This window comes from Sparus aurata, chromosome 16 (genome assembly GCF_900880675.1).
Source record: "Sparus aurata chromosome 16, fSpaAur1.1, whole genome shotgun sequence".
In the NCBI taxonomy this organism is placed as follows: domain Eukaryota; kingdom Metazoa; phylum Chordata; class Actinopteri; order Spariformes; family Sparidae; genus Sparus; species Sparus aurata.
The window spans coordinates 13,042,104-13,066,382 of record NC_044202.1 but is presented as its reverse complement, the minus strand read 5'-3'; the positions used below and the strand labels follow the sequence as shown (position 1 = coordinate 13,066,382).

The window sequence follows — 24,279 nt, the reverse complement described above, 5'->3', positions numbered from 1 at the left end:
CGCTGTTTGGCAGGAGCGTCACAGCGGAGCGGAGACGCCTGATTGGCCGCACAGCCAGGGCGGAAGTGCGTCTGGTGTCTCAGCTGTGGTGAAAAACAAAACAAGACGAGCTGCGACTGGTGAGTGCTCAGACACAGCAGCCTTTTTGTCTATTATTACATAACGCTATGGTAGCTGATGATCTGATGTGACACGGGTGCTGTGTTAAACGCCGTTAAACGTTGTGTGTCGTTCATGAGTTGGTGATCAGTGAGGAGACGTGCGGCTGTCCTTGTGCTCAGCTCACGTGTGACATGTTGTTATGTAACACAGAGCATGCAGACAGCCCAGCCTGCTTCTGCTATTGTTCGGCCGCACTGATGTCTGTACAGCTCCCTGATCTCGTAATGAAGAAGCTGCCGAGTGTTTTCTTTTTTTTTTTTTTTTTTTGGTAGACGCTGATTTTTAAGCAAACAAGCTGCAATCAAACAAAAGGGCAACTTGAAAGTTTCACAGTGCGGATGATCATCAACAATTTGAGGCTGCCAGACTTCTGAAGGAAATGAGCCTTGGGGATATTTTATGGCTCAAAACACGACTGAGGTTTGCATCTCACGGTCCAGAGATTACAAACCACAGGTGGAGATCATAGCTGGAAACTCCCACATCAACAACGAGGATCAGATTAGATTTCAAACTATTGCATGATCTTCCTTAATCTGTCACGTTGTTACAGTGCTCACTGATTATACAGAGAGAAATTCAAAGATAGCACATTTTCATTTGGTGAAAGTCATCATGATGAAAAGCAGACAGATATAATTTCAGTCATCAGTGAAAGCAGGATGGAAAAACACGTTACAAACTAATAATATTTTAAAATAACCAGACTTGACTGAGATTGTTGCTCACCCAGCATATGACATACCTGACAAACCAAGAAACTTCATTATATTAAGGCAAAAACAGTAAAAATCCAACATTGCCATGATATAGTCCCACTATTTGATTTCACAACTCTGCACCCAATACACATCATATATTATATAATGCTACTTCTCCCCCTGCGCATACATCTATTAATAAACGATGTCATTGGTCTGTGATGTCACCATGAGGTTTCTAAATCAAACTTTATTTACTAGTGACTTTGCAGATTTAGATCATTCAGTGTTGAGTAGCTTTAACACGTGTAACCAATCAGATGGTGTTGTAGGTGGGACGTGGTAAGACCACTGAATATCTTCTGAATATTGCCCTACTAATATTATCCCTACTTGAGTTTTACTCCTCACTCATCTTCCAGAATCCCCAAATTTGCTTGCGAAAATGCTATTTTATGTGAAGTTTGGAAACAGAAGTAAGATGACATTAAATACTGTAATCTCTACAATTCACCTGAAGAGATTTTAAACACCTGCAGCATCGATCACATTCCAAAATTGTCAGATCCCTTTCCCCTATTTGTTTATACCTGTGAGACTTATTTACCCTGCTCACACATTTTGGTTTAGCATCATGAATGGTATTAAACCCCTTGTTTTGACATCACTTTAGTTAACTCTGTTGTATCCTGTGTCTTTGGTTTCCAGCACCATGATGGATGAGCTGGTGCAGGACCTGGTGTCTGCTCTAGAGCAGACCTCAGAGCAGAGTAAACTGGGGGAGCTGTGGGAGGAAATGGTCTTCAATCCTCTGCAGCAGCGAAGGCAGATCCGCCGCCGCAGAGGCCGCAAGCGCTGCCGCGAATCCTCCCTCTTCCCACTGGAGCACCGACGATGCTGGATTGAGGCCTCTGAGTCCAGCTTGGACGAGACTAAAGGTTACAGAGAGAACTCTTCCTCAACCATCGCTGCCTCTGTGGCCAACTGCAGTGACTCCGACGACATGACCCCAACCATTCGATGGCGCTCCGTCATGACAGGCCCGGTCAGGACTAGGCAGCCCTCCTGGCCTGAGTCTGACTCCTTCACCGAGAATAATCCTGGACGGCCACTCAGGAGGCGGAGGAAGGTCAAACGCATGTCCTCCAACGTCACTGTTAGGCTGCAGCAGAAGCTGAAGGTTTCTGGTGTAGACAGGAGACGGAGACACAGGCCGACTAGGATGCAGCATCTGTCAGGATCGAAGAAGAGGTCTGGTGGTTGGGTGGGAGCAGAGCGACAGACTGAAGGAAGCAGGCTGATGGGAAAGGAGTGCTGGAAAAGAAAGATGGCCAAGGAACGCAGAGATGCTGCGGATGAGCACATGTCTGAGGGGTAATGTCAGATTCAAGGAAGGATGTCTGTATTTTCTTCATCTTTTTGTTGTTGTGTTCGAGTCAAACGTCACCCTTCATTCATTACAATGGTGTGAGGCCGTGTAGGCTCCACATTTTGTGTCCAAAAAGCCAAATGTTAACCCCGTCATTGTTTAAAGAGTCGGGATTAAAACCATACCGAAAAGGGAGCTCAAAACTCTAAAAGCCCCTTTTACCCTTTAAATGGAAAGTTACCAAGGCAGTTAAACCCATAACATAAAAGTCATGATCATAACTACTATCAGACAGAAGCAATTAAACAAGGCGACATTTAAGATGATCTATACCGCCTGTCTTCATCGAGCCACTTGTCAATATCCAGCGTGTCCTCAACTAAACCAGAAAAAAAAGGTATCAGAATCATACAGTACCACTTCACTTTAAAGGATTGAGTTGACATTAAAAATGAATGATAGAGCCTCTTCATCCTCATCTCCTATAGCTGAAATGATCACCAGGGAGGGATCTTTGATAGTTATGCCTCCGGGCATCTGCCAGCTCATTATTTCCCTTCGCGAAATATTGTCACAAATAAATAAGTGACTTGGTGTGGTATTGATTTGTTTTGAAATGAATTCCTGTCTTGGGCCGGGTAATTAAAGCTGGGTCGGTCCCAGTGTCCCACAGTGCACCCGCTCCTGTGCATTTTATTTAGCAAAACTAAATGTGGCTGTGAACTGGCAGCAGAGAGGGACATTATATCATTACTGTCAAAAGACTAAACGGTGACCAGTTTTGTCCTGGCAAAAAAAAGAGGTCGTCAATTAACAATTAGTATAGAAGTATAGTGGTATAGTATAGTATTGAATAGATCAATAATTCGGTCTTTTGAACTTTGTGAGGAAATTGAAAATGCTCATCCAATTTCCTTGAGCCAAAGTTAAAACCCAAAGATATTTTCTAATTCGCACATCTTAAAAACAGTAAAAGCAGCAAATTCATGTGTTTGATTTCATGAAAAAAAAATAGCTTCAACTATTAATCGCTTGTCATAATAGCTACACAGTAAATTTCTTTTAATGGATTTGTTGATTTTTTAACACTTTTTATTCACTAAAATTCAGGGTTTTAAGTGTTTTTTTGCATCACAAACAGACGATATGTGTTAGAGACTGATAAATAGACATATACGTTGGGCAGTGCAGTTCTGTTCAGTGGCATTATAACACCCAGTCAACATCGTCTTTTATTGCCTGTAAGTTCCCATTTTCAGTGTGTCGCCATGCTCCTGCACAGTGTATTTCCTTTGAGAAGAAGACATTTGAGGTAACCGGTAATGGGACAGACCGAAGGCTTTACATCTTCTGGTTTAATTTGTGCTGACCTCCCTAGCCCCTAAACGGTACTTGTTTTCTTATTTTATGGAAAAATCAATAGCCGTTCTGACAGAAAACAGCTCCGGAGAAGAAATAAATGGGAACACCATGGCACACTGTCAATCATTTCTCACTTACACAACGCCAACGTTCTTGATTGCTGCTCAGTAGACTGCCACACTGTACTGAGGGCTGGAACAATCTAATGGTTGAGCCGTGGCGGAGGCAAAGGATATGAACAAATGGCAGCAGTGATGAGGGCTTGACAGTGGTACAACAGCAATATTTACACTCAGAGAGTGTACGGTCCATTTGATGTTAGACACAGATGCCATTGTCGAAGCACTCAGATTTCTTTGGTCTCTGTTCATTCCATTAACCTTTTTCATACGGAGTGTCTGGTCTCTCCTCAAGGTCACTCCTCTTATGTGCATACGGAGCGGAGCTTTGCCGTCAGCCACCCAAGTGCAAGAGGAGCAGATGTTGGCAGCTCCAGTTGGGCTCCACATCCTTGATTAGACCTGGCCCAGCCTGCTGGCAGTGAGGCCACCTGGCACCCAGGCTGGCCCGGCAAGCAGGCCTCACCTGTGGGTAGACGCCGTCCCGGGCTCAGCCTCCGTCTCCAGCTGTGCGCTGCTACTGGTGACTTCAGCCCATGCCACCAGAAAAAAAACAAAGCCACTGTGTGTGCTTTTGTCACACTCAGCTGTATCGTGCTGTCATTTATATTTTGAAAACTCTATGAGGAGTTTTTTGGGGGAAAGCAGTGCAGCATTTGCTGAAGTTAATTTTCATAAATCTCTGAGACTAATCCAATTACTGCAGCTCAGGGATGGTGGGATAACCTTATAATCAGACACCCATGGAAGAGGGCATGGATTTGGGTTGAGGCGGCTTGTTTGAAGAGCCCACAGATCCATTGTTATCAGCGCTTTGCCCCCCTCCGTCTCTGCCTCTTCTTTATTCCTCTGCAGAATGAGCCCGGGCTCAATAAATGGCGGCTAGCCTGTAATCTCTGTGCAAACTGGTCTGCCTCTCCCAGGAGCTGAGGATTATATCCTAATTATTAGTGCTCATCTGGATACTGTGTTTTGCTTCACCTCTTTGGCTTGTACAGAGACAATAGGGCCATGTGGGGAGTTCAGCTCTAAAATACTGGAATGCAGTTGCCCTTGCCTTTGTTTCACCATGGACAATTTGCGTTTTATATAATTAAGACTTATTGGTTTATTTTATAGCACATAATCCACTATATAATATCTCTATTTTGACTGGTGGAAGTGCTACTTTGTGAGTCAAAGACCAAAGTTTGCCCTAAGATGTTTGTCAACTTTTCCTGACAAAGGTCACTGCTAAAGAAAGCGGAGGTTTTGCTTTTGGTCCCAAGAAAAATGGGGGTCTCAATTATTCATGCCATTAATTAGGCAGTACTTAATTGAAACGGTCTCACATCGGCCTGGTGCTGCTCCAAGCGACATCACATTACACCTTTAATACGGATTAATACTTAATGGGTGTCTCTGATTAATTGTTTATACCTGTGATTCTTTTTCAAACTTTGCACAATTCCCTCCGATAAGAAAGAAACCCATTTTTTTTTTTTTACGCCACGCTGGCTGCTGGAAATGGTATACCATCACTTGTTCCTAATTTCAATGCAAAGTTGTGGAATCATGTAGAAAAAGGTAGTTGTTGTAGAGTTTGTGGCTGTATCTGTAACTCATGTTGGTGTGTTGTGCGCTCCAGATGCCAGCCGATGTGTCCAGCGGTGGGTTACAGCTGAGCCGAGGCCTGGGGAATCGGTCTGGAGATGGGGGGCTGAAGGGGTGGGACGGTGGTGTCAGCCCGGCCAGACATCTTCCAGATTCCCCCGGAGAGGCCTGCTCCCCTCTCACATCTGCTTCTTGCGGATGTGAGGAGATGATGCCGGACCATCTGGCCAGAAAAAGACGCGCAGGCTGGACGGGCGTTTTTCTGATCCTGCCGTCACTGGCAGGCCTCTGCAATATGGCAATGCACCGTATCAGCGCATATCTGACCCTCCAGCTTTCTCCTCTGAGCAAGGTCAGCGATGATAAACAGGAAGCAAAATGCAAGGCAATCAAGAGCATCGGGCTCCCTCTCTTTCATAAAGTAGTTTGAATGTATAGCTGCGTTGGAAGGAAAATAAAAGAGAGAAACCGACACTGCTTTAGTCCACTTCTCAACACTGTCCGCTGTCCTTGACCTGTTTGTTTCCACTTAAGACAAAAATCTTTCAAATATGGTCACAGATATATAAATGTATCAAATTAATGCGGTTAGCTTGCCTACTAACACTGACACATTTACAGAAAAATGCTAAATGTGCATTATCCTTTAAATAAAGGAAAATAAATTAAATATAGTGTCATTTAAAAAACAAAAGGCTCAGCAAGTTCCTGAAACAACTGGGCACTGTAGTTTTTTAGCAAACATTACTCAAACCGGAGTAAACAGCGCTTTTGTTGGGGTCTATTTTCAGCTGCGGATCAATACAGTATTGAGCATTTACGCTAGAAGTACAATATATGGGAATGCCCCATATATATAAATATGTATTTATAAAAGTAAATCCTTCTTTTGAGCTCTTGTCCCTCCATCTTCATCACCTCCGCCCCTCTCTAAACACCCCCCGTCATGACCTTGGAGGGTTTGTAGGTCCTGGTTCAAGGTGGCTGAGGTGTGAGAAAGGCAGAGAAACCCAGTGAGGTCTGGGGTTAACAGAGGGGGGACACAGAGGGTGTGGAGGCAGTGTAACAGGGGTTGCCTGGGGGTGTGGAGGGAAGCAGCGATGGAGCAGTCGAGGCAGTAAGCTGCCGCAGCCCACACAGCAGATGTTGGCCAGTTGTTGTGTGGAAGTGGCACGTCTGTGGGTTGCTCTGTGTGTGGGGCACACCCAGAGGGAGGGGCAGGCAGGGGAATGTGTTTCGCTCTGCTGTCATCCTCCACAACGCAGGCCAGATTAGATTGGAGCTGACAGCGGAGGATATTCAATTAGATTGTGCATGTCACTCAGTGGCTTCGATCAGAGCCTCCTCTCATGCCTTTGTGTTTGCCATTGCAACAAGGGAGAACACAGCACGCTCTGTCTTTTTGTGTCATTTCCATTTATGTCGACCTCCAGCTCCGGACTTCTTCATTACTTCTATTATTGAATGCTACATGTTAAATATTGACATTACACGGCCATGTAAATTTCTGATGCACATTGTTCACTTTTCAGATGCTATAACATTGTCTGACCTGAACAACCCATCAGGTTTGAGAGGACAAATCGAAACAGAGTTCCACATCCTCAAGTGTCATTGATATTAAAGAGACAGGTTGGCGGCGTTCATTCACATGTGATGTTTTTCTTCTTTTCTTCGCAGGGAAACCAGCAGTACATGCAGCAGTGACCCCGGCCTGTTCACCAACGATGAGGGGAGACAAGGTATTAAAACACAAATACATTTAACATGTGGGAAGTTATTAAAGGAGCACCTTGTAGTTTTGGAGAAGAAATTAAATTTTATGTTGACAATGTCAATGAGGTAATAATGCAATCTCAAAAATTGGGGAAATAAGTGATAATATAAACAAAGTAAAACAGTATGAAATTGTGTTGTCCTGTAAGGTGCGTTTGTTTATTCGTTTTTTATAGGCATAACAAAGAAAATCTATAATTAACGATTGTTCTCTTCTGCTTAAAATTTCTTCCCCAAAACTCAATAGTGTACCTTTAAGTTCAACAACTCCATTTCTTTATGTGGTTCAAACTCATCAGTGATTTGGAGCTCACAGATGAAGCATTCCTGAACGTGTGAAGAGAGATGATGAGTTGTCAGATTTGGACGACACCCTGCCCGACTCCGAGGGAATGCTGGGGCTAGAGAGGAAGGTTTCTATACAATGGGCCAGTTTCTGGGCACCCAGGCGACTCTAATAAGACGTTGTCATGTCGTGTTAATGAGCGCTGAAGCCTTTGCTAATCTCATTAGCCGTGGTGGGGCCAGGCGGCCTCTGATTTAACAGTTGTCACTACACCTTGACTGTGAGAGGCATGGTTCCTGCGTGTTCTCTGCTGACTGACAGGTCTGAGGAGAGCTGGTCGCCTGGGGACGAGACGGGTGTTGTCTGGTTGTGCGGTGGTGTGTAGTCAAAGGAGGAAGTCATTATTGATGCACACACCGTCAGTTGAAGCCGCCGCTGGTGTTTTTTGGACCACTAAAGACACAGCAGCTGAATATATAACGTTAATTAAAGGATATTCAGGTTTTTTTGCTGACCACTTAATTACATTATTACAGTTTTCCCCCTTTTATTTCCAACATTATCCTCTAACAGTACTGTGTGCATCCTACAGTAGTTCTGCAGTGGTGGTGCTTTGGTGTTTTAATGAAGGCGGCATAGTGCTTGTAGTGGGTTCCTTGTGTCCTTATCACATCATTTTAAATCTGGACTTTAGATTATGGCAATTTTACAAAAGTTTGTTGGTTGCTAGAAACATGCAGTCTGCAGCAGTGACACGCCAACTGATGCGACACCCTCCCTGTCCCTGTGTGCAGGCGATGACGAGCAGAGTGACTGGTTCTTCGAGGGCGACTGTGGAGTCGGGACGGGCGTGGCCGGCCTGTTGCCCAGCTGGGACTCAGACAACCAGCTTTCCCTCGAGGATAACCGTCCGTCGCCCACCTTCCTGCAACCTGCAAGGCCCTCTCAGAGAGGTAGAGGGTTCTGACAAACGATAATGATCTTTTCTGACCATTTTGCAACACAGGAAGATGAATCTGTTGTGTATTTTCGCAGGGTATCGGTATGATTCACGTCTGAAACGAGTGCCTGGCTCTGGAGCCTGCTGCATCAGGAAGGACAGGAGGCGGCTTCCCAGCAAGGTTAAAGCAAACTGGGATCTTCCCCCTCAGTAGAAATCCGTTATACAGATTTGATGTTCTTTGTTCTTACTGTGTATCTTTGTGTTTTACAGGCAAACAGCATGCCAGTGTTTGTAGAGCGACTCAGACACTTCTCCCAAGATCCTTACCAGAGAGAGTAAGCTACGCTCTTTTACAAACAAAATTATACACAGCTCTTGAGGTATTACGTCCATCTGTTTCAATCAGTAATTATATTGTTTCTCCTTTTAGCTTTTGGCTGCCTTCTGTTGGAAAACGAGACAGAAGCCAGGTATGTTCAATACATTTTTTTCCTCCAAGCTTTAAAAAAAATAAATAATCTTTATGGCCCCTTTAAATGGTGAAATTGCAAACTCTTAATGTTATTGATACTTTCAATTTCCAGTTGAACCCTTTGTGCCCATTACCAGTGTGTCCTATTGACATGGTGTCAGAGAGCTCCCATCTCAGATGTTCCTCCTCAATCTGCACAAACAGGTAGTTGATGCCACTTGTTAGTTCTATGAAGCAGCCTCTCAAGGGCCTCTTGGAGACACCATGTTTTTGTTCGATCAAAGCTCAGCATATTGATGGATAAATCTATGACCAACTCATTTAAATGAATCTGTTTCGGAGCACAGGTCAGTGTTAACCAGACTGATCTTTGTTAAGATGATGCCTGAGTGACTGCCAGTGTGTTTGTGTGCGGGTTGTGGTCCCAGAACTTCCTTTTCTTCGTCATCAAAATGAGATTAAGCTGTCAATGTGTGTTTGTGTGACCTTACAGGAAGAACATGTCGTTGCTGTTTTGATGAATAAATGAGTGAATTCCAGGCATGTTTCAAAAACACTAAGGGAGGATGTAATCTTTAGTTCATACGTATTCTGTCTACATCCATCGCAACCCATTTTGTTGACAGTTGCTTTACTTCCTGAGTACTTCCACTCCATTGGATCCCTACTCCACCTTCTTATTTTTATAGTAGTAATAATAACAATTGCAAAAATCAACCATTCTTTTTTCAAATATATGTATATTTTCTCATGGCCCCATTAAAGCCCAATTTGTTGAAGAGTACTGAGAGAAGAAAATTGTTTCCTTTGCCCCAAACAGCTTGGACATTTAATCATAACCCATTGTTATCAGGCCAAATGGGGCCATATTTGTTTATATCCATATTATATGTGCTGTGCATGAACAAATATATAGTCCTAGTCCATAGTCAGGCAATTTACACTAAGCTCTCAGACGGCGACATCAGTCATCTCTTGGGTCAGAGACATATAACTCCTTCTTAGTCTTCTTATGAACAGAACTGTACATGAACACTGCAATTATAGAAATCTAGAATAAATTTAAATCTAAACATAAACATAGAAATCGCTGAGACCCCCAACTGAAGTAATTTTACTTTATTTTACTACAGACAAATTGCCAGAATACATGCTGAAGAATGGCATCTTTTCTGAAATGCCCATGTGGCAATGTTGAATAGTCAAATGGGAGCACTTGTCCTTGTCTTTCTTTTCTGATTATTTACTACATTAAGAATTAAGCACCAAGTATTTTCAGTCTAAACTTAAATACCGCCCCAGTGTGTGATGTTAGATAGCATGCCGGCTCTCTGGAAGCGAAAGAGGCATGACGTGTAACACAACAGCGCGTGTAACAGCATGTGTCATGTGTCAACATGTGTCCCGTCCTAGTGGCTCACAAGGTGTTGATTCGGCTCTGTTACTACCTCTGCAGATGGCTTAAAGGTGGAAGCTCAATGCTCTGCCATTCTGTGTTCATGCATGTTATCTAGAACTGTGAGGCCAGTCATTCCTGCCTTGAACAGGCTGTGCAAAATGAACTAAACTGTCATTTACTGTTATTCGTCATCGGTTTCAAATTATTTCTAATAATTTGATGATGTTGATTGAAGTGTAACAGGGGTAAAACGTGTAAGGTATGTTTTTTTTTTTTTAGCTCTCCAGAGCCCCAAACAGAAGATAAGTGTTAATGTGAGTCTTATGTCAGTCTGAGCTGAGCTGACAGCAGATAGTTGGACTCCAGTAATAGTTTAACTGTATAGTTTTCAAGGTCAGTGTTCACCAAATAGAGAAATCCTATGTGTTGACATAGTTGCAATGTCGATTCAAATCCCTGCATTTCTGGGACTGCACAAAAAAGGTTCATCCAAAAGATGTTTGTCAAAGCATCTCATCGCTCCCAGTCATCCCCGCAACTGTTGGATCTGCATGGGGGGACTGTTGAGAAGACGCTTTGCCCCGTTGGCCCCGAGACTGTGGGACTCCTCATTGTATTGTTTCCTCTCTGCCTATTTATGGTGCATTCTTAATTTTGTTTCACACACACTCCTCTTTCTCCCTCTCTCCTGGGTTATTTCACAGAGCGCTCCAGCGCTCCTTGATGAGGGGCAAAAACACGACTGCTATGAAAAGCCCCCGACTTCTTAGGGCTTTCTTTTCTAAACTGGCCCTTTCTTCTCCACCTGAAAGGTTCCTTCAGATTCCAGTTTGAGGCATTGTGAATACTAATTTCTCTCTATTAAAAAGCCCTCATATCCCTGCCATGCTCTCATTTGAATGGCGGACTCAGGGGAGACCTCTTAATTCCTTTATAGTGGGATTCAAGACCCTTCACTTCAAAAAGTATAAATCATACTCCCAAATGAATGAGGCAGAGAGGGGGGATTGACGAGAGGGGCTTCTGATGTGTCCCGTTGGACGGCATGAGCTGAGTCTATCTCCCCAAGCTGCTCAAATCCACTCTCCAGTGAGAAGGCTGCTCTGTCCTTCCGACCCAGCCCTGCACACATGGCACCCATTTACTTCCTCTAACTTCCTCCAAAACACACATTCACATGCAAACACAACACGCCACAATTAGTATTGCTGTTTTGCGTGACAATGAGAAATGCTATAATCACTCACGCTTGCTCTTAACAAACTTTAAAGTGTCCGCTCCTGATTTCACTTCACTATATTTTCATTTCTCTTCAGCGTCTAACCCGTGTGATCGATTTCTAGCACCGAGCTCCCATGCATCTGACTTTTCTTTGTTTCCAAACACCCTTGAGAGAAAAGTGTTTTCTCCGTGGGCAGAGCGTGAGCATTAATCTTGCACCGTGGCCAGGTTGAAATGATACTGTATTAATAAAAGCTGTCATCTCCTGTTTGCTGCGAGTTGACGGCGACAATCAGAGATTTGATGCTAAGTGATAAAGGCTGTGCGAGGTTGCATGCTGTTTATCCTCGTGTCGGGCGCGTGAATAGGCGCGATGCTTTGTGGGATTTGGCTGTAATGCTCGGGGCCGGTGGCCACGTTAAAATGCATAACCGCCTCCCACCTGAGCCGGGCAGCAGCAGCTTTTATCTATTGACTTATTTATTTCTAAATGACACTTGCGCTGTGAGATAAATCATAGTCTTACGCCACTCCCTTCCCAGTTTTCATTTTAATTGTGAGATCTCGGTGTCAGCAGTTAGTATATTGGTGTGAGTGGCCTATTGATTATTGATTTGGAGCTATTGATTATGTTCCCTGGAGAACCTAATCCTTTCTGATTCATTTGAATACCTCTATTAATCTTGAGATCCTGCTCACACCTGAAGCGCCGTGTACCCTAATGAAAATAGATGGCCATTTTGTAGCTGCTGCTCCTCACTCCTCTTTTGATTTATTATTTTTAATTGATATATTTGCTTTTGGATGTGGGCGCCAAAATTACAATTGACCCTGTGTCAGTGCTGTTTTACTCTGTGCCCTAAGGGACTTCACTGCATTTAAAAGTGTCTCATATGACCTGAAAAATCCATCTTGGAGACTTTTTTCTTCTGTGTCCTTGGGTCTTTGATAGAATTTAGTTGTCGCTGGCCGTCTTCATTACATATGTCTTGATTTTTCATTGCTCATTGCCTCTGAGTCAATCTTTGTTTTCTCATCACAGTTTGTGTAGATTTAGGGACAAAACAACTGGCCAACATCTGTCGCGCTGTTAAAACTGATGAAGTAACAGATGCTAAATAATAAAAACAGTGTTGTGCATTTTTTTACAACTTCCCTCAGTTTTACACTGAGCCATGTAACATGCTTATATAAAGCCTTTGGGTTCTGCTCGCAGATGAATGCTGGTGTTTTGCCTTGGTTAATGAGCCAGCTGATGGTATTCTCACGTTTGATTAGCATTGTGCTGAGCGTCTCCATGGGCTCCTGGCGGCCCCAGAGTGGCTCTGCCTCTCAGTTCTCAGCTCTCGGCGGCAGGGGAGGGCCCTCGCCTCCCTCCAGGCTGCAGGGGCCCCCGGAGTGCCTCTGCCTCGGTGTAATGAGGGAAGAGATGGAGGGATGGACCTCCACACATTAAGACCAAATGCATCAGGGTATTACTTTTAATACCGCAGGCGTGCCTCGTGAAATAATGCGACGTTTAAACGTGGATCGATTTTGGAATTAAAAAGTTAGTTTGCAAAGATTTACTGTGGGGAGTTCAATGCCTGAGCTCTTTATCAGGGGCGCAAATGGCTGGTTATGTGCTGTCCGACAGAGGTACGATTGAGGGATCGATAGGCGCGTGATTTACTAACTGGAGTACAGGTAATCAATAAGTATAAAAGTAAATGAAATATGCATTACTGGGATTTTATTAGAGAGGGGTAGCAGGGAGAGAATAACGGTCAGGCCATTTATTTTTATATCTATTGATTATACAACATAGAGACTTCGCTCAAAGCGTGCCCCGCACAGTTCTCAACACCCCGTGCCTGCACACCCGTCATGTGATTTATGGGTGTTGAGGTCATGGAACACGCTGCCTGTTAAAAGGCTGCCCTGACGGGGCCTTATTGTAACAGCATGTGCCTTTTAGGGCTGTGAGCCTCAAGTAGCCTGCAGTCCTCAATGAGCCAGGCTGGTTAACAAGGAGCTCTCTTCTGTTGCAGTCTGTCATGGTTAGAACAAGACATCGTGTAGTTCTTTAAATCGTCTCTGAGATGAGTCTAGTTGTGTGTCACAAGCGTAAAGATTTTACCTTAAATCTTTTCTGTCACCATATCTAGATATTCCCCCCCCCCCCGCAATGCTCAACCACATCAGCTGCTCCCACACATCCCCAGTGATGGAACGGACCTTGACCTTAACTTTACATCTCTGAAGTCAGGGCTATTAAGCTGTTGGGGGTGGGGGTGGGGGGGCTTTTCCTATTTCAGGGCTCCTGACATATGACACAGGAGTCACAGAGCAGGTGTAATTTGTTTATGTGAACTCTGCGGTGACTCAGCCACGTGCACCCCAGCACCTCTCCTCATCGAATATTCTCTCAGGTGAAAATCTGTATTAATGAAGAAAAATTAAGAGGTGGCAAAATATGCATTAGACCGAGGCCAAAACGTAAGCTGCAGTGTTTTCAAAAAAAAGCAGCGCTTGTGTTTATCGACTTTTGTGGAATTATTAAATTTCTACATGTGTATGTGTGTATTGTGACTTGGAGCTGCATCATCATATTTTGAGTAACATTTGTTCTCTCCATCTGTGTGTGTGTGTGTGTGTGTGTGTGTGTGTGTGTGTGTGTGTGTGCCCACCAGGCAGACTAACGTTACTCCAGGACTGTTGTGCAGAGGAGACTCCAGCCGAAGGAGGGAAACCGAAGCAGTATCGGTCACATTAGGTAACACTGTCCACACATACTGATGAACCTATGGCTCCCTCACCACTCCTACTGTATTATATTATTATGATTAAACTTGCAGATTCAAAATGTAAAAAATCTCAAAGAGAGAGCTTGAGGGGCCATTTTTGTGGTGTAAAAACTGTCACTTTGATAAAATATCTCAACAGCTATTGGCTGGATCAGGAAATGTTTCACAGACATTCATGGTACCCAGAGGATGAACCAGACTGACTTTGGTCAAAACAACTGCCTCCCTCAATATGAATTGTGATCATTTTAATCATTGTAGCCATAGATTTATGAAAGAACTAGATAACGAAGACAAAGATGGCGCCTATTCAGTCTAATTTGCTTGCAAACACCAAAAAAAGTTAACTTCCTGATTATGCAGCCCCCAGAATATGCACATTAGAGTTTCACCTGTGAGTTCCCACTTTGCCCATAAACATAGCATTCTGATGATGTCACACATTTTTAAAAGTCTGTTCCCTCAGCTCAAGGATAGTTTTAGAAACAATACCATGAGTGGCCACTGGGCAAAATTGAAAGCAAGGATGAGCAGCAGCGCCATATACAGGTCTTAAAAATACATGCATGATTACAATTCAGTGTAGTGTCACCAAATCAGAATTTAAATTGATCCAAAACCATGGTAAAGATTTGTGCTAGATGTACTTGTGTTTAGTGCTGGTCAGAAAATGTTAGCATGCTAATAGGCTAATCCAGTAGTTCTCAAACTGAAGGGTGTAGAGTGCCTGTGAGGGGGGTGTGAACAAACAGAGGGAAGAATGATACAAGCAAGGCTATGTTGCTAACCTGAACCTGAGTTTTGATTATTTCAGTAAAATTCAACCTGGCTTGTTTAAGATTCCAGAGTATTGTTAACAGCTGATTAAAGGCTAACTAAGATGGTGAACACTGTATATATTATACCCAAATTTAAAAATCAGGTGAGTATTATAATGAGCTTGTTAGCATGCTGATCTTAGTATTTATCTCAACGTACCTCTCTGCCTAGATTCATCTTACAGAGCCTTGTTTGTTAATTTGGCATGTCCTTACTCTTAGTCTGCGGATTTTTATTATCCTACCAAAATGACAGAAATTGTTGGTGAGTGAGTTAACGGGCAAGACTTGGTGGCTTTGTTACGTTTGGAGCTTTCTGTTAAAAGCAAAAGAAGAGGAAGAGTGTGATGTGGAGTTCGTCCTATTGGAGGTGGCACCAAGCAGCAGCCGTTGTGTCTGTTTGGACCAGTGGAGCTGCCTTTTTTCATTAGACTCATGGCTCGGGGCCTTGTGTCTTTGCCGGATTGAAATCTGAATTGTTTGTCCACCTTTTCTTCTGCGTCCCCGCTCCGTGCTCCACTCCTGCAGCTGCTGTTTGTCATTTAAATAACAAATGCCGGTGGTTCCCTGATTTAGTGAGGGGTGCAGGCCTCTGATGTATATTAATATTGCCGCACAGTGCACTGTACCAGGGTCCATCATTCATTTGGATAAAAGAGGTGGAATTTAAAAACAGCCAATGCTTTACTTGGATACAGATTGCATCCATTTATTGTATTGAGTGATGGAACGGCCGGCAACTCTGTCCTTCACCTCCAACCACTTCCCATAAAAGTAAAAAAGGATTCACCCCTAGCCCTTAAGGACCCCTCATACTCAACATGCGGAACGAGGGGCATCCCTCAGTTTCTCGACAGTTAACAGACCCACAGTTTGTTGTAACGAGATGGAAACATGTGTGTTAAAGTCTTAAACAAACATGAAAACTGATTCTTTTTCCTCAGATGAAATCAATTATCAACGACATCTGTGCAAAAAAAAAGTGCAAATTACAAATAGACAATTATATGTTATTATGTGTGCTTTGGAGTAAGTGACTAAAAGATTATCTTTCTCCTAAATTGCATAGGAGAGTCCCTGATTGGTACATCCCCCCCCTCAGCCCTGTTCAAACTGTTTGCCTGCTACTTGAGTCTAGTGCCCCCTGTCCACCATGATTTATCATGCATCCCATGTCGTCCAATGTCAGTTTCTGCAGCTGCAACTGCTCTGTATAAATCTTTACTTTGGCAGCCTGCTGCACCGTGTCTCTCCTCAGTAATCTCACCACCGCCAGGAGATGCACATTCACTCTGACAAGCTTTCACACTCTCTGTGTACAAATCTTGGTTTGTTGCCATTCTGGCATAAATGTGCACAGAGACAAAATCAGATTCAGTGATTTGTTGAGTGGAGATGTTTTCTGGTAAACATCTTGTTTGCATGGAAAGATTGTTTAAGAACGGCGCGTTGCTCTTAGTGAACACGACAGCCGAGTCTTTGTTTGAGTTGGCCAGAGGAAGTGGATTGTTGTATGTGTTAGTGGTTGATTTGAAACTCTGTAATCAGGAGTGAAAATGGTCTGCGGCTGGAGGTGTCTTGCAGGGCTCCGTTGGGAATTACTGAGGCGGTACCCAGCTGTTGCTTTGTCTTCTTTCTTTACCCTTTTAGCACTTCCACGGCAGTGTTGAAGCTGGTTGTGAGAAGAGAAAAAAAAAACAACACACAAGAACTTATCAAGCCAGGTATCTGTTTGGATTAGATGACCGCTCCATTTCTCAGCCTTAAATTGGCCATTTTCTACTTTTCACACCAGCATCAATCCAACAATCCAACTCAATCCAACAAGTCCTTACCAGATATAGAGCTTTGTATCTCAAATGTTATCAGGTATGATTAAAAATAGGGATTGAATAGCTACTTTTACTGGATTTATTTGGGTTTTGTCCATCATTTTCTACAAATATTGATATTTGGCTTTTTCAATGAGTGAATTATAGAAAATTACCTTGAAAATGAACTCATTCTACACACTCCACAAATTTCGGAGAGCTCTTCTTAAGGCGAAGATGAATCAGTAAGTGTAGAGATCCTGATGGATTTTAATAGCCTTGGCTGGTCTCACACACAGACTAATTAATTATTGCAATTTTACTCCTCCCCTGCTGTCTCCCATATTGCCCTTCATCTTTATCTCTTTAAAGGGGTGATGGGAATAAAACCAAACTTGAACTTATTCAGTGTGCATTATTTCAGGAAGAGTTGAGGTAAATAGAAGTCGGTCTGATTGACCTCATCAGTACGTTATCTCCAAATGCTGGCACATGTGTGTGTGTCCATGTGTAGGCCAGCCCCTCGGTCAGCCCCTCCGCCTCTCCTCTCCCTTCTGTCTTCATGTGTCTCCTTGCCCGAGCAAGACGGCTGCGTGACAGATCACCTGCGTCGGAGGCCCGCCGTGTTCCTGCCCGGCGGTCCGGCCCCCTCTCATTAATGCCCAGGCTGGTGCGAGGGCCGTGTGGCAGCACAAGACAAATAACGCTACCACTCAGCCATCACTTCTGCTGACAGAAATGCAGCCCACCGCACTATTTCGCCCTCTCCGGCTCCACTCCGCTCCCTGCTCGCGTCCTTCAAAAAGCCCCCTCCATCCCCTCTGTCTCCACCTGCACCTGCCTGCGCTGCTCCACCAAACTTTCATGGTGGGTTTTTTTTGCTGTTGCTAGAGGCTGAGCTCAAACAGTGAAACCCACGCAAGCTGACACAGTGTACAGTGCGCCTTTGTAACCACTCTAATTGTTTTCTGTTAGTGGAGACGGGTTTGTTTTTAGCAGCTCCGTCCGTCTTGACTTGTTTGTGTGCAAACCTTCTCGCCAGGAGGCCTGATTTGAATGGTAGATTTTTTTTTTTTCAATTGTGTGTGCATGTATGCGTGCGTGAGAGAAGGAGAGCGAGCAGGAGAGAGAAACACAAAGGCTAATCATTAAAGAGCTATTCAGCCCTGTTCATTTAAGTGTGGGAATCAGCAGGCCCATTACTGTCAATGTGTAATTAGCTGATTAATAAACAGGGGGAAGGGGAGTGCTCCAGGAAGGCCTGTAATGATTGTTTTTAGAGAGCATCACATGAGAGCTTATTAAGATGGTAAGATGGTTCCATTCAACCTCCCATTATCACCCACAATAAATGCGTGTACTGTAATTCTCCCATTGACAGAAAACCTTTACGTTGGTAAAGGTCTTTATTGACCTTGATGTAAAACCAGTTGAGTGTAGGTGTTCCGGACAAATGAAACGATCTGTTATTAAAAGCAGTTTAATGTGAGCGTTAACTCCTTTTTTAAAAATTATTCTCTGGGATCATACATAATCAACAAAGAGGGCCTCATTTTAATGTGCTTAAGTATTTGAAAGCTTTATGTTATGTGCCTCCTTCCTGCATACAATCAGTGGTTGAAATTAACCTGACAACCATTACAACATACATTTACTCAAATACAGTTTTAAAGGTACTTGTACTTTACTTGAGTATGTCCGTATAAACGTTATTCTCCGATATGACAACAGTGCACTGAAACAGTAAACTATTGTAAAAATTGTAAAACACTCAATTTCCTTTATATCGGTGCATATCAGACAACAAACACACTGATACCGATTCATTTCTGGTAGGCCAACCAAAATATCTGTCTGGCTCTAATAAATATATCAGTCACAGTCATATTTTTACTTTTTATAGTTATGTTAAATCCTTTTTGTTGATAATTCTTCTGTACAACTTATAAAGTGGTACTTTTGAATTGTTGTATTGGTGCATTCACATAAAGATTTGAGTTCTTCTTCACCTTACAAGGAGCTAAACACCTTCCTTAAATGAGCACAGCCTTGATTCCTGTTTTATTTAAAAGGTTTAGTTCCTATAAATGTCTGTTGCCATGATCACAAAGTAAAAACTGCTTAAATCCTGATCGTGACCTTGACCTAGAACAGAGGCTGGTATCCGGTATGCCCTGTGCATGTTAACACAGTCAGAAACTAAATGTTCCCAGCCATTTCTGTGGATGTCAAATATGAAAACTCCTGAATTTTGATCCAGGGCCTTTGACTATGTTTAACCTGAGTGTTTGGGTTGAACCACAGCAACGGTTAGTCATCGTTCCCTCAAGAAATATTAATCAATTATCTTGCCCGCCGGATCAGTTTGGGGAAGAAGTCATCTGGAAAGAGGCACAAGCAGATATAATGGGAATGAGCAAAAGCACATGCCAGTGAATGCTGTAATGCCTAATCCTTTGAGACAGCCCAGAGCCACAATGTCACTTCTAGTTCCCTTGTCCTCTGCCTTGCGACTGCCTCGCAAATGTCTTGTGTGACCGCCGCTAACTTTTTTGGGGGTAGATCAGGAATTTATTTATCAAGCATGTTAGGGAGCGCAATTGTTTTAGAGTTCCTCTGTCTCCTGCAAAAATTGGCCCCGCTTCGCTTTCAGATATTTCCCTTCACTCGCAGACACAAAAAGCTTTAAAGGTGAGCGACATCAAGAGAAAGGAGATCTTTAAAAAGGGAGGCAGTCAGTGGGATGTGAACGTGTGATGAATGGAGTTGAAAACATCCAGCTTCTTACTTCTTACACAGCATAACCGGAGGGGGGGAAGTTAAGCCATAGGAGCAGCACAGATTGGCCTTTTAATAACCATGTCCACAAGTCATATGGGGCCAAATTGGATTTGGCTCACTTGACCAAAACCTCATTAATATTTAACCTATTAGACGAGGATTGCTTCAAAGTTTTATTTTAATACACCTAAAACGGCGAGCGATCCAGGAGCCGCGGACTAAATTAATTTTTTATTTCAGAGCCCGTCCATTGAAACAGTCAAGGAAAATGTGATTTATGTGAGCATCTTTTACCGTTTGCTCTCAGTGTTGTGTTACACGGCCAGAATATGATATGTGCTTTTCTTTCTCTCTGCAGCCAGCAACACATTTCCCAAGGATCATGAGCGAGAGGAGGCACAGGGAGCCAGTAACACCTCGACCCTGGAGGCTGTAGAACCAACTGCATCAGGTTCACGCTCCTCTATTTCTGCTCAGCCTGAGAGTTAATCTTTCCTCCAGGCGGAACCATGAGGACACCTAAACAGGGCTGGACAAGAGTGTGCCAAAAGAAAAAAGCTATTGTGCCAGAGAATGAAAAGGCTAAAACTCCTCCTGCTGAACAAAAAAAAACTACAAAGCACATCATTATTCCTCAAATCAGCACGTTACTGCTAGAATCCAGTCTTTCCAGGTAGTATATTAAGCATGACAAATGTTAATGCAATCAAGCCTTGTTAAGCCTTCTCCTCAAGAAAGAAAGCAGCTTCAAGAGGCTCCTCGTTTCGACTCGAGACCCGGCGGCTCCTCCTGTTTCCACACACAGTCTCCAGGCCACCTGCTTCCACACAATCCGGCAATTATGTCCACTCTAGTAGCGCAGTGTTTGTCAGCTGGAACACTGGGAGGCTTGGTCAGGTGAGGCTAGGAGTGCGGGGAAGGGAGAGTCTGCTCCGCTCTACAGCTGTGCAGGAGCCGCACGTAGCTATCTCTGAGACGGGAGAGCATCAGAATGTTTAGCTACCACATGCTGCTCCAGGGTTCAGAGAGCCGACCACCGGTAGAGAGCCACACAAAGTACAGGCCTCCTATTAGCATGGATTTGAAAAGCTACAGTTCGTACAAAGGTGCTCATTAGCACAACACAGAGGGAGTGTAGTTGCGGTCCTCGGAGGGCTGCCTCTGTTCTCTTCAGCTTACCTTCCATATTCAAATATCCCCCCCCCCAAATGTGTTTAAGTTCAAGGCCAGCTGCAGATCTGTTTGAACAGGCTGTTTTTTTTTCAGCAGTGGTGGATTAGTTGCTTTTTTTGGAGTCGTGCAGCAGAAGTGAGTCAGAGAAGCTGTTGGAGGTGAGAGAGGCGAGTCGCACACTATCTTTTCACCTACCCTTGGGGTATACATTTCCCCAGTTCCCTCGGCATCAGATGCATTAAAAGATCAATGGCAGCATACAGTGAGATCAAACGCAACAGTGCACTGCAAGCTGGTAAACAAGCATTATTTTCAGGAAAATACATTTTCATATACTGTAGTCAAGTGAAGAACTTTCTGCTTGACCTAAACCAAACAGGTCGAGCTGCGTCTAGAGATATGTTGATAATCCATTTAATCGCTTTTGATTAATTATTTAAAAGGGCAATATGAAGATTTTTTGTTGGAAACATTAAAAAATTAGATAAAATGATCAACAGAATATGAATAGAATGCAGTCTCAACATTATGATGTCGTAGACTATTCCATTTAAGTTGTATGAGCTCGAAAGTGTAAACACACTCTGGTCCAAGATCTCCAAGTCCAAACTGCTAACTAAAAAGCTAACTGGGCTAACTAGCTGATGATTGACACAATAGAATCCACAATAGAAATAATCATTAGTTTCAGTCCTGCATGTAAGTGACAAGATGGGTAATTTAAAAAATAAATAAATCACAATTTATAGTAACTGCAGTTTTATCACTGGTTTTTCTCTGAGAGCAACACTGAAGTTAGAACTTTTGTCACAAGATAAAAAGAGTGTCGTGAAAAGGTATTTTAAGGTGAAATGAGTGAAACAGCTGAGTGAATTTGGCTGTGTGCAAAAGTTTAATGTCTTTTGAAAAAACGGGCATATCTGAAATCTTCCTATCGCTAAATGGCGCAGGTATGCACTTTCCATAATGATTACAATATACATTTTTAGTGAAATGAACTGAACATCATCAGCCCCTTACTGCATGTCTTCTCAGATACTTAAAGGCCTTATTTAAGAGAAGAATCGCATTTAGTAGAATGAGATTTGCCAATTAACGTGAGTTATATGTCTGCAATAATCCGTCTGAGAAGGCTTTATGTGATCATGTTGGCCAGGGATGACATTTATAAATGCTGTGTGTGCACACTCGTCTAAATGGATGCCTCACACAAGACATCCTGCCACAGGAATCAGTCAAAGTGTTGAGACAGAGCGCCCCCAGCCCGCCACACCCCTCCCAGCCAGCCACGTCCATTGCTGCAGCTCGGCAGGGGGAGTCCAGCAGCATCGTGGGCTCTTCCCACATGCCTGATTGATAGGAGCAGCACATTAGTTGTAGTAGTAGTAATTAGTAGAAAAAGAAGCCGTTGATAAATACATCGGTGGCTTCTTCAAGACGTATGCCCCTGAACACGCTGACAAGTATCGACTGTGTAGTGTTTTAAGGAGAGCTTCTTGCTGTTGCCTTATCCGTCAGTGTGTGTTTTGATGCCAAGGCATTGTCAAGGAGGCACGATGCATCAGTCCAGACACAGTTCCATTAGTAGCAGGAGGGGAAACCCCTCGCCTGCCTTGCTGGTAATTAGCAGTCACCATAATGACACCTCAGCCAGACTGTATGCCCCAAAATGATTTTCCGATGGCCAGGAAGTGGAGCAATGGCTTCCGTGCAGCCAGTCAATTGCCCTGTTACAGTTAAGGAATCCAGCAGGCTGGTACCACTCATATTTCATCCCAGGTAAAGATTACCTGTCAGGCCCATGGGAGATGTATTGATCTGTTTTCCTTTTTCCGCCAGCAATCACCTGACAAAGGCACCTAGGAGGCGAATGAATGAGTGATGCCTGGTCTGTCTGCTCCAGCGTAGTGGCTTCTAGTGTCCACTGATGGGTGGAGAGGTGATGAGGATGAGGAAGAGATAATGCAGTCATAAACTCTGTTTGAACCTCCTCCGTATGCATGCAGGGCAACCCCCTCGGTCCCCCAGGTCACGGGTCAGTGGGGATTTTGCTTCTTTTTTTTTTTTTTTTGCGGCTCCTTTCTTGTCAGTGGCGTTTGTTCTCGTGGCGTAGTGTGTAGTGAAGATAGAAACACATACAAAAGAGGTCTCTCTGGTTCCTGCTGACAAATGCATGTTGCGAGTCACTGTAGTTCAACTCACTTTGGGTTTCAAAAGTGATCCAGTTTGATCTTGGCACCCTTCTCTCAATGAAATCCAACCTTGTGTGGTCAGGGTTTCCTGTGGCTGTCAGTGTGGCGATGCTGCACTCGCTATGATCAATACATTTTACATTATCTCATGTTTTTGTGGCAGCTAAAAGTATTTATATATTTGCCTTGTTCAATGGAATGTCAGACTTGATATTATCCACAAAGCCATGCATTTAAAGTGATTGCACTGTATAAACTGTGTAGTATTTATGATGTGATGCATAATTATAGGTCCATTAACTGAGGATTTAGGTTCTGAGGACATTAAATACATAAATTCAATTTCATGATAGATAGTAGAGTAGATATGTCTCTCTAATTTTTTACTGTCGTATTTTTTAATTTAATTTACAAGGATTTAAATATATCTCCCTGATATCAGGGCTCTTAGGCAGCTAGCCACATTTGATACGTAGTACAAATAGCATCTTATCTCACAGGCTGTTATCTTCATATTTAATAGCAGTGGAGGCATGCCTAATTGCTTTGCAAATGATCTAAAGAGGATTACTCCTCACTTAAAAAGCCTGCACGGTGTTACTAGATGTTAAGAGAGACATTACAATGGTAGAATTCAATCGAAACCTGCAGTGCAGCGTTTATGCAGTAGCTCTGTTTTTCTATTATCATCACCTGGTGTTATGTCAAAACAACTGTCAACCGTCAGTATGAGGCGGATACTCTGCTTCTGAATAAACTCTGTATGAACATGTTAATGTGCTATCGTGAATAAGAAGCTTTTTTAAGAAGTTGTGAAGAATAGGCCATTTGTGTATTTTCAATGATATAAAAGGATTTCTTTTTTTTTTTTAAAGATGACGTAATGTCTCGCTTTCATGTAGGTCAAGTTGTAATCATTCCTCCATGTCATGAGTATTTATAGAAAAAAAAACTGCAGTATGTATTTATTTCAAATACTGAATTTGTGTGCAATAAATGGGTGGTCATGACTGATATACTGACTTATATGTGATTTTTTTTTTCCTTTTATTTGGGAGTATCGTAGTATAGAGAGAAAGGAAACACTGTGAGAGAGAGATGAGGTGATTAGATACCACAAAGGTTCCCGGGTGGTATTGAACCTGTAATGTTGTAGGTAAAGTACACAGTGTGCATCCTAACCACTGATCACCAATTATGATTCATCTTCAGGGGAGCAAGATCATCCATCCAGTACATTTTGAGATTGCAGTCTGGACCAAAAGGGTTGGACAGATGGACTGAACGACCATCCATAGAGCTGCCACTAAAGTGA

The 24,279-nt window shown here is 43.2% G+C and overlaps 1 protein-coding gene across 2 annotated transcripts; it reads left to right on the top strand.

The window, feature by feature from the left end:
* On the top strand, nt 1-23,980 carry LOC115565869 (G patch domain-containing protein 2-like). Of its 2 annotated transcripts, XM_030391501.1 has the most exons (10): nt 1-119; nt 1,572-2,237; nt 6,987-7,048; nt 8,163-8,321; nt 8,404-8,489; nt 8,582-8,646; nt 8,742-8,781; nt 8,896-8,987; nt 14,076-14,158; nt 19,958-20,094. In XM_030391501.1, the coding sequence occupies exons 2-10, from the start codon at nt 1,576-1,578 to the stop codon at nt 20,086-20,088; spliced, it is 1,380 nt and encodes a 459-aa protein (XP_030247361.1). In that variant the 5' UTR covers nt 1-119; nt 1,572-1,575; the 3' UTR covers nt 20,089-20,094. The 2 variants fall into 2 exon arrangements, with proteins under 2 accessions (XP_030247361.1, XP_030247362.1); XM_030391502.1 differs by lacking the exon at nt 1-119 and having other exon boundaries at nt 1,576-2,237; nt 19,958-23,980.
* The last annotated feature ends 299 nt before the right edge of the window (nt 23,981-24,279 follow it).

What these genes read in the sequence shown, in the direction of transcription:
- LOC115565869 (XM_030391502.1), top strand. Translation starts at nt 1,576, where the DNA reads ATGATGGATGAGCTGGTGCAGGACCTGGTGTCTGCTCTAGAGCAGACC. An exon ending in CAACGATGAGGGGAGACAAG is followed by an intron (nt 7,049 to 8,162) that starts GTATTAAAACAC and finishes CCCTGTGTGCAG; the next exon opens with GCGATGACGAGCAGAGTGAC. An exon ending in TCCTCAATCTGCACAAACAG is followed by an intron (nt 8,988 to 14,075) that starts GTAGTTGATGCC and finishes TGTGCCCACCAG; the next exon opens with GCAGACTAACGTTACTCCAG.